At 41.2% G+C, this 10,971-nt stretch overlaps 1 protein-coding gene across 4 annotated transcripts in view; it reads left to right on the forward strand.

Moving 5' to 3' along the window:
- Window positions 1–8,368, forward strand: part of LOC137098600 (guanine nucleotide exchange factor VAV3-like) — a 47,981-nt gene extending 39,613 nt beyond the window's left edge. For 3 of the 4 annotated variants that reach the window (XM_067475008.1, XM_067475006.1, XM_067475007.1), the window contains 2 exons: window positions 6,049–6,197; window positions 6,420–8,368. In XM_067475008.1, the coding sequence (XP_067331109.1) occupies window positions 6,049–6,197; window positions 6,420–6,461 (191 nt within the window). In that variant the 3' untranslated portion in view covers window positions 6,462–8,368. Of the gene's footprint in view, window positions 1–2,712; window positions 2,773–6,048; window positions 6,198–6,419 lie in introns of all 4 variants that reach the window. The other variant, XM_067475009.1, reaches the window with a different exon arrangement.
- The last annotated feature ends 2,603 nt before the right edge of the window (window positions 8,369–10,971 follow it).

The raw sequence follows: 10,971 nt of genomic DNA on the forward strand, positions 1-10,971 counted from the left end.
GCAGGTGTTTTCATCTTGCATTAATAAGTGGTTTTTCGCATCCAAATAAGATATATTTATTCAGAAAGGAGAGTAATATGCGGCGTAATTGGGTTATAAAAACGATCCAGTGCACAAAGGGAAGGCATGGGGAACGAGAGATAAAGGGAGAGCAAAACACAAAAGCGCGCACAAGAGAGACAGTGAGTGAAAGAAATAGAAAAATGCCTCGGCAGCTCATCAGGCTTAGCAGAGAGGTCCCAGTTAGGGCCCAGCGCCCCAGGCAAGCACCAGGAGCCAGCTACTCCAAACGTCACACTCTGCACGCTGCTCAGCTCTGAGGCGGCTTCACAATTTTCCTGACAGGACATGACATTTCACTTGGTGTGGCAGTGGAGAAAACTCTGTGACAGCCTCCTGCTGACACACACCTGGGGGAAACCCCTGGTCCAAGTGAGGGACTGCGCCTGTTTTCCACAAAACTGGGAAAAGTTTGCAAATATGATCTGATGTAAAAGAGCAGGAAGCAGCTGGAGGTAAACTGTCTTAACTTAAAGAGAGGTGTACGTGTAAACAACCACAGCCACTGCAACAGCAGCCAAGGCAAGCAGACGAATGCTGGAACAAAGTCAAAGTTAGCCCTTTGTGTCTGTTCGGATGTAAAATTCTGCTACATCCTTGTCCCCCTGCCTCCTTTGGCAGCGTCAGTCTCCAAGCGCATCAGGCTTCAAAGCAGCTCTGCAAGAGGTGTGTTTGTGCATCGCTGCCATTCACCGTGCTTCCTTCTGTGAGAAAGCCTTGACAGACCCACTGTTGCCTCAGTGCATTGTGGGATAGATTATTATTGCCTTAAGTCGTCCACCCCTGTTGACAGACTTAGTGTGGGCCCCACGCTCTGTGTCTGGTAAACAGCATCCGTGGAAAGACAGATGTCATGCCAAACAAAAAATAAAGCACACACACACGCATAAAATGGTTTGAATCTCAAAACAGACACCTCGCTGCAAAGAAAACAGAATGCAAGGCTGAGCAAACAATCACAAGATACAGAAAAGCCATCAAAACTCTGCAGTTATGTGTTTGTAAAAACCCCAGCCAGCATCTTTAATTAAGTTTGACTGAATGCTTGTTTGTGTTTGTATAAATGTTTGGTCAGAAAAGTACATATTTTCAAGTGGATTTTGTATTTTGTAAGGTTTAATGTCATTGTAATATGCACTTATATTAACAAGTATACATGGACACGGTTCAAAATTTCTGTCAAAATGAGATATGAAGGTATTAGAATTTATTAGACAAATACTGATAAATACTGAAGAATTACATATTTATTTCAATTACACTTCTATCTAACATCTACTAATAGTCCACGATTGTATGTCCAGCACAAGCACAGGATATATTTGTGTATTTATAGATCAGTTATATATCAGTTTCCTGCAGGTATGTGTGTTGTGGTTTGTGCTCCTTGGTCAGTTGATACATATTGGTCTGCATTTACTTATCCCTGTGGGGGAGAGGAAGAAGGCATGGAACCATATTGTCATGCTGAAAGGAGGTCATTTTCTCAGCTGGCTCAGATGGGATTTTTATGTGGGAGCAGAAGTCGTTGGCTCTGCCTTGTAGAGTCCCAGCCGATGCCTTGTCAGGGCGCCATGCTGTGCCCAGACATATACTTACCCCCACGCTGCTGTTCTGGCTCACCTGGTTTGAAGCTCAAAAGGTTGTTTATTGCTCATTATTATGCAGCGTGACCTAGGGAAGGTTGTAGGGAAGTTCTACTACATGACCAAGGGGAATGTGGAAGGTTTTTTTTTTGTCTTTTTTTTTTTTTATAGACTATGACTGTCTTCAAAATGTAGTGGCCAACTGATAATGGGCAATAAGATCTAATCATCCCAAAGGTGTAGGGGTTGTCATCAAGACTCTTCAGACCAGTTTATTACTAGAACTGCTTGCGATATGTTTCCAGCCAGGAGTCCTGGTCATACTGTAGCAGCTGCCAGGAGTGAGAAGCAACGACCCAGCTACAGCCAGTCAAATTGTCTCCCTCCCCTCTCACAATCCCTTCCTCGTTTAGTTAGCAGATGCAACAATACAAATTTAAGGAAACACATATCATCTGATTTCAAACCTTTATGGGTTGCTACAACACCTGGAGGCACTATTGGATCAGGCCATGTAAAGGATTGGAGAAACAGCTGCTGAATGATGGTAGGGTGGGGACTAAAGCCCCCGTGTCATTTACGTGCTTTAGACATTATTTATACATTATGCATTATTGTGTTAAACCAGGACAGGGTCTTTAACAAACTATTTCCGTAAAATTAAAAGTACACAGTTGTTCAAAAGAACTCATTGAATGCTGCAGCATCAAAATGTGGCTGAACTAGAACTAGACTGGCCAAAAACCAAACAATCCAGACTTTCTGTCTCCATCTCATAAGTAACCCACCTTCACTTGCTTAGTGTTATGTAAAAATGCTCGTACTAGATGAGGTGACAGTTTTTCAGATGTTGTGACGGCTGTGCCCTCCTCTCTCACTCTTCTCTCCCACTTGTCCTTACTCTTCGCTTGTTCTTTGACTTTGCCAACTTTCCCTCTCTCTCTCTCTATCTCTCTCTCTTTCTCCGAGCCTCTCACACTCTCTTTCTGTCAAACTTGTGTTTACTTTGCCTATCTTCTCTCTTTGCTCCCACTACGGCCTGAAACCCGCCTTTGTTTCTCTGTAGTTCTTCCTGGCGGCTGCAGCTTTGTTCCTCCTTCCTCTTCGCCTTTCTGGTCAGGTACAGGTACAGCTTTTCTACTCGTTTTTTTTTTCAAGTATTTTTATTTGGAACACAGGGTTTCCACATAGGAAGTACCTACACAGTCCTTAATTTATCCATTTAAGCAATTACAGAGAGGCAGACAACACCAAACAGAGTCACCCTCCCACCAGCACCCCTTAAAGGACACAGTAATAGCATCCAACAATAAACAATAGAAATAAAAAAATGTAGATGTCATTACCGTGTGTCATCAACCAGAGTGTCAAATGATAACAAAGAGTTCCATCTTTTGTAGTGTTGAGCTGCTGAGCCTCTCAGAGTATATATGTTTTTTTTTTTCTAGGTTTAAAAGGAGATTAGGTAGAGAGCCAAAATGGAGGAGAAGGAGGATCTGGATGTTTTTACTGCGATAATAGGCAACCTTCCTTTATTACCATGAAGTCGGGGAGTTCAGAGCTTTTTAAAACAGCTGTGAGGGGTTTTAATGAGAGAATCTGCATCTTAGACGTTGTATTGAAAAATGTGCAATCAATATCTTGCAGGCTTTGGGAAATACATTTTCTGTAGGACTAATTTGAAGCATTTTGGCCTGAGTCATGTGCACAATTTGAACTGGATTTAAGTGAGATGAAGACCCCATGCAAGCTCTAACCCAGAACCAAGATCCAATTAAGACAATATCTCTATCTCTCCCTTTAAAGTGTTTATATAATATGATCTGGGTTGGATGAGGACTAACACAGGACTTTGAGATGAGAGACACCAGTGTGTGTCCTGTTTGATATCATTAGATTTGTTCCTGTATTCCGTGTTGTTCCTATATTTTCATCCACCCCACCATCATTCCCTAACCCTTACCATCTTGTTTTTATGCCTAAACCTAACCAAAAGCATGTATTTTGGTGTCAAAATTAAACAACATTCTGGCCTTTTTTTCTCATTATTTATAGTAATAATGAGATTTGTGAAGCACCAGATTATGTTCTCCAACAAGATTTTAGAGCCCAACAGCAGTCACGCTCTGCATTTACTGAATTTTAATTTAAAGTCATTGAAATGAATAAAAATAGATGAACAAACTGTGATTACGGTCATCTCTTTCCCTGAAACCATCCCTGAAACAAGTAGTGGTGATGGTGGTGGCTGCCATGCAAGGTGCTCATCTGACCCCCTGGGTGTAACTTGTGGCTCAGTGTCTTGCCCAAGGACACTTGAACACATAGTCAGGAGGAAACGGGCTGCTGAATGATCAAATGATGATCATTGTTAATCGTAACCCATTGCAAATCAAAGTCACTGCTTGTGTAGTCTCCGTTTCACCTTCTTGAAGGCTTCATGTTTTTTTTGGCCTTGAATTTTGTTGAATCTAATGTTGTGCCCTCTATTTCAGTGCAGCAATATAATGGTTACTCTCTAAGACCTATATTTACTATTTCCATTAAAATCTTACACTTTAACTGGCTCTGATTCTTACCCTATGGCATTCTGGTGTTCTGACCACCCACAGGTGGTCTTTTGGACTGGGTCTGCTATGTTTTCCTCAGTTGTTAGCTTTCCCCCTCCATGAGTTGACTTCTTTCTCCAGTTATGTGAACAATCACTGTGGTCACTTAAGGACATTTCCATGCTTTATATAGTGGTGGTATGACCTGCCACTATAAACTCTAGGGCATTGTGGAAGCTTTGAACTGGGGCTAAAGGGTAGCCCCCAGCCACTTAGGGTGCTTGTGATCTCACAAACTACATTTTTAATTGAACCAGCAGCTGTCACCAGCTTTTGGCTCATCTTAGCTGTGTGACGCACGAGCCACACAGCCACTTAGTTCCCCTCATATCTGTGGCTGATGGGATCTATTTAGTCTTTATGTGCATAACAGGATACTGAAATTATTGGAAATGAGGGCATGTAGAAGTTGTACTAAATGGAGACAGAGCTAACCCTTTGTGTGCTGTCTCTATTTTGTGTCTCTGCTTAGCTGTATTCCCAGATTTCCAGCCACTAAAAATGTCAACGAATGATTAGAAAACAGTTGGAAGCCCCCGTTACTGGCATTTACTTTTTAAAGAAAATCCAATTATTACCCTGTCAATTCAGCTAATTAAAAGGGGGCGTACACTTTTGTATGTAAACTCTTACTGGTGAATGAACAGCAGCAGATACAGTATGTATCTATTTAGAAGTTGTGACTAAAAGGGTAGAAAATGTGGCAACCAAGATGGTATAATGAGCGAATGCTCCAAAGTTGGAGTAACATGAGGTTTTTCCACTCCTTTTCCTGCTCTCATGGAGTGAATTGAGAAAAATTGTTAACATTATGTCTATCTCTGTGTGCATGTGTGTGCATGAGCATGCTAGTTTAAACATGAATGTATGTGTGGGCTACAGCACCTGTTTTCGTTGGATATGCACCACTGCATGCATCCGGGATTTTATGTATTCTTTTCATCCAGCATGTCTCCCCAGTTGTGCTGTCTGAAATTTACACAGATAAGGCAAAAATATAAAAGAACCTATGCAGATCTGTGTTCATGTGTGACCGAAGCCCTGGCCTGCATGTAAAGAAACAACCTGATAAGTTTTGATGCAACCTGTGAGCCGTGTTAAACAGTCTTAATAAGATTAACATATGACCGTGATAACCCGTGGCCTCTCATCTCTACCGTGGTATTAGACACTAAGAACCTGACGGCCACTCATAGGGTATCCACCTTAGGTGACTCTCATTTATTCTCTCATCTCTGTCTTTGTGGTCCTGCATTTTTGAATCAAAGCTCTTTGCTGCCTTATTACCAGCACAAGACAGTCATTTTATGCATAACATCTGTGAGAAGTGTATTTGACAGCACTGTCAACCTTTCACAAACAAAATCCAGAGGATATAGCAGATTATACCACTTAAGTAAGTTTAAGATTAATTTCCCACTAATCCACTTAGGGTTGATTCCAATTTTGTGCATGAAAGTCTGATTGCAACCCTGGAAACAGGAGTGTGACATAAATGCTTTAAAGTGCAAATATTTCTTGTCAAAGTTTAATCACAAATTCCAAATAAGTTCAGTTTGGGATAAGCACTTGGTGGGAAGATCTCTAAATTATATTCATAGATTAGATTCTGATTAAATAGTTGATGTATAAAAGTATGATGTGTGATTTGAGGATTTTTGGGAGTGAAAGTGTGAGTGCTAGTGAAAGCAAGAACAGTCACTCAGGAACTTCACTAAGTCACTGTGCATTTCTGAGAATATTCTTAAAATAGGAGTCGATGGCCCCCAATAAAATGGCTCTCTGTCTCTCAGTGTTTTCTCCCAGGGTGGTGGGAATTGCAGTGGCACGCTATGACTTCTGCTCCAGAGACACACGGGAACTTTCACTGCTGCAGGGAGACATCATCAAAATCTACACCAAGATGTCCAATGGGTGGTGGAAGGGAGAAATCAGTGGCAGGGTAAGTTTCCCATAAGCTCCTCTCGTTATTGTAAATTTTAGCACGTGTTAAAAACTGCCATTTTGGTGTCGTATGCTACAACACTGTGAGGACATTTTGCCATTAAAAACTTTGAGAAAGAGGGGAAGAAACACAACAAGTACATAAAAATCAATATGTAGTCGAACATTTCTGTGGTTCAGTGCTGCAATCTGAATTGGGTTTTATTTTGTTGCATCGCAGGTGGGCTGGTTTCCCTCAACCTACGTGGAAGAGGAGGACTGACTTTGCTGGTTGAATGACATCTTTTCTAAGCTGACCACCTCCACCGAGCGCCGTGCTGCTCGCCCACTCTCTGCGCCCTGCAAGTCAGATCTCTTTGTTAAACCCAGAGACTTGGACTAAAGCGGAAGCGACAGTGCCCTCAAAAGCCTTCTCCTGCCCTCTGACAGACTCTCACGTGGAGCAGATGTCAAATCACAGATTCCAGGAGTGTCGCACCATATCTCGCCTCTCTGCAGCCCTGTCTGCCCCCGCAGGCCATCGGGAAGTGCATGTGCTGTGTCCAGATAACCCTCCCCACTCCCTACCTGCTCACCTTGTCTTATTATTTATGATTCCATTGGCTGGTGTGAGATTTGTCTCCACTGTCATCATGTTTTGATACCAGAAAGGCTTAGAAGGGTAGATTTCAGTGCCACGGTTTGAAAGATTGAGCTGTCATTCACATGTGACGTCTTTGCAGTCTTAATGATTCTATCCTTATCGTGACAGGAAAATATGTCTGAAGACAAAGTACTAGCTTTTGTTCCTGTTCCTATTCTCATTCCCTCTTTCTGAGCACATTGTTGTACTGAATTGCCACCTCATATTTAAGTGCAGCCTTGGTGAGGCATACTTTAGCCTTTCATTGTTCCTCTTATGTTAAACTCCAGATTTGTAAAGCCATCGAAGAAAAGAAAATACGCAGAATTAGAAAGCCAAATAAGTTTTAAAATGCATGTGTGGGGCGCATGTGTAATTGGAGTTATATGTCTATACTTAGTACTGCGAGCGCCTTCATCTTTTGATCACTCACTGTGGAAACCAGACAGCCCTTTTACATTCCACAGAGTTTGTGTTTACCTCAACTCTTTTTGGTTTCAGAATGAATGATTCAAGGGTGATGTAACAGCTGTTCACTGTAGAGCAAGGTAGCACAAGGGCGTTAAGTGATACTGTTTTCCTTCAGACGTTAACACCCAGCAAACCACGTGGGTGACATCAATATTTAATCAACGCTCTTTGAATTGTACTTTTGAAATTTGATAGGCCATTTTTCCATTTTGAGACAAATGTTATACTGCGGGAACAAAGGCTTTGCAGTTGCATCACAAATCACAGGCGTGTCTGATACAGTTGTGGAGGTGCAGTGGAGAAGCGGCTCAGATAATGGCTAAACACACGGAGCAGAGAAGGGGGACACATCTGAAGGCAGTTCTTTTAGGTTCACTAACATGCAAGTTAAGCCAAAGTCAATGTTTTTGTCTCAGGTCCATTTTAAGAAATTTGCAACACGAGCTCATCCTCCTCATGTTAATTTTGACACGCTTCAGCAATTACAGCCACACCATGCCTGCGACCCATGCTTGAGCCATTCAGAACCCAGGAATTTATCTCCAATTTCCAGGCGACAGCCATTTCTGAACTGTGGCACTGCTACCGTTTGCTGTGTGCATGCAAATATTGCTCGCAGATCGTGTTGGTGAAACAAGCTCTTTGTCTTTGCCTCTAGTGCTGTTGTTTTATTAGATAGGTATCATTAGTATTAGTAAATATTTTTTATTCAGATTTTATAATGTCACGGGTTTTCCTTTAAGCCCTGGCCATTTCTTACCTTGTAGTTGAGTTTCCCATCGTTTGACTGTTGATAATTTCCTTCATTTTTCATGTCAATGAAGGATTCAGCAGTAGCTTCAGTCAATACAATGTGATTAAAAACCTTTAAACTGCAACTTGTTACTATCAAATGACCTGTATAGCCATTTAGTTTTTACTGATTACTGCAATATTTTTCCCGAGTGAACCCATTGTTTTCATGAATGTGTTGTTCAGTTGAATGTTACATGAGTTCTGTTGTTTTATACACTTCTGTTTATTTATTCCTTTTGTACTGAATGGATTTCTAAAATATAAGACTCAACTGAAATGCACTGACAAAAATGAGAATGCATTTTTACACCAGAGCCTCGCAATATCTGTATTCTTGTAATGTAAACACTCCCTCAGGCTTACTTTCCCCCACTGCTATGCAGCCTCTCTAATGACCACGCGCAGCAGAGGGAGGGCTCTGCTGCGCTAACAGTAACCCTCCCGCCACAAAGCAGAAAGAATGGCTCCTCTAAAACCCCTTCTCTCCTTAATCTGCCTGTTCCTGTCTTATTCAAAGAGATGAAAGAGGACGACAGAGGAGCTGGACAGCAGCCAGAGAGAGAGAGAAATTATTGGACAAGGTTGCATGAAGTAGATAAAGTGCAAGGAGATAAAGGATGATGTCTGTGGGTATGTGTGAGAGAGAGAGGGAGACAAAAGGCAGAGAGAGGGAAGCCATGCATCATCTTCATCTGTATGAATGATCTCCTTAACCCCCAGTCTTTGCTAGTCAGCCTCTCTGGATCTCTATATAGGGGTTAAACAGGGATTTAGCAAAAGCTGAAGCTGCCCTCAAATACGGTGAGCTCTCAGTTCCTCCGAAAAGGCTCCACAATCAGAACTTCATATTCAACTGCAGACGTGACCATCACTCTTATAAAATTACGCTTCAAAAATCCTAAAACTACAGCTACTTAATGTTTTTCAGACATGATTCATAAATAGCTTCCTTTCACTATGCCTAGTCTGCAGTCTTAATGATTTGACTTGACAGTGGGGCGACCTGCTTCCGAACAGCTCATACATTAAAAAATGCAGTTGAAGAAAATGTACAGATCACCTGTGATTCTGCTTAATTCATCTGTACAACATTGATTTTTTTTTTTAAATTCAAATGCCTTTGAATAACCATTTCTACACATGTCCACTCTTGAAAACCATTGCATTTTGTGTCTACAACATGTTTGCACTCAAACATCTGCAGAAGTAGCACAGGGTTGTTATGTGACAGCAAAAAGGAAGATGAATGGAAGTTAAGTTTTAACTATAAAAGGTCATTTCTCCTCTAACCTTAACCGTGACCTTTCCCTAAACGTAATTATTTTTTCATGAAGGGAGCTCATTTCGAAATATTGGATTCCATAGTTCCTGAGACAGCAACAGATGTGTGCAAGCAGCATGCAGTGTGAAGCGCCTTCATTAAATGCAGACCTGTAAAGATGGGGAATAGAACAAGATTTAGACAAGATACAAGGCAGGTGATGGTTGTGGTGGGGGTGGTGGAAGATGTAACTTTTTAGCTGAATCTCCTGAAACAATCTGAAGGTGGTGATGTGGGATGTGGTAGTGTGAGCAAAGAATCGCAAAGATATTTCAAAAGCAGCATCCAACAACTTATTGGTTCGTGAACTGTGAAGATAAATGGCGATTGACCAGATACATACAATTACTAAGCGTAAGCAGAAATGCTGAAAAAGCTGGAAATGAGAGTTGAAATAAGAAAAAAGTTGAATGAGTAAAACGATAAAACCATAACATCACAGTTAGAGTACTGGTGGCAGATTAAAAACACTTGACTTGGGTTAGAAAAAAATAATGTGTTTGGAAAAAAGTCAACGCAGTTAGAGGCAGCAGGGCCTTAGGGATGCCACTCCTGCTTCATCACTTTGGTCCTGACTGAAATATTGCTTCCATTCTAGCACTTGGTCTGTGATGATCCCCTGACTTTTTCTCATGTGCAACCTAAACCTATGCAGTTTTTTTTTCTTTAATGAAAAGTCCCCTCAAGTATTGAGGGGACTAATAAGCAACTTGTTAAATATCCAAGGTTCCCAGAGGCTCATCATTAAGACAAAATATACTTTTCCTATACTTTAGTTGGTGACCTAGTACCAGTAGTACGGGTAACACTTTAATGAAGTAACCAAAATAAGGCATATTGCAGTATACAAACATTAGTTCGGTAATATTAAGTTGCCCAGGGACACTTCAGCATGCAGCCAGGATGACTGGGAGTCAAACCACTGATCCCCGTGGTTTGTGGACGACTGCTCTACCAGCTGAGCTGCAGCCCCCCCGTAGCTTTTTCTACTTCTAACAATAGCTGCGCACTACACTAAGTCAGACTCTGGTGATAGACATCTCTGTGCAGATGAAAGGTGCAAACTAGAAGTTGGAGCTGAACCCTGTTGTTGATAAAACTGTGTCTTCCAAGGAGGTAAAGCAGCTTGCAGCAGAGTATGTGGCACTGGATGTGCAGGCAAATATCAACAGTGAAATGCAGCTCTTTCAGGAAGCAAATTAGCCAAAGTCAGCAGCAGATAATTCTATGTATTAGCAAATGGGGTTTAGTTTCAGGCTTTGTGAGTAAGACACAGAAATGTGTGGGTAACCTGTGTGAGACCACTGTGATAAACTACTTTGTTGACATGTTAAACATCTTAGAGATGTGTTTTGGTAATTGTGGATGAATAATTTTACCTTTTACAAGACCAAATCTTAGTTTATGGATATGCTTTGTGAGAGCAATGCAAGAAATTTAAAAAGTTCTAAATTATTGTTTTAAAATCAGTACTGTAACTTACAATATTAGTCTTAATGAACAGTAAGTTATAAGTAATATGTAATGCATTACTTTTGACAAATAACCCAACACTGAAGAACA

This window comes from Channa argus, chromosome 14 (assembly GCF_033026475.1).
Source record: "Channa argus isolate prfri chromosome 14, Channa argus male v1.0, whole genome shotgun sequence".
In the NCBI taxonomy this organism is placed as follows: domain Eukaryota; kingdom Metazoa; phylum Chordata; class Actinopteri; order Anabantiformes; family Channidae; genus Channa; species Channa argus.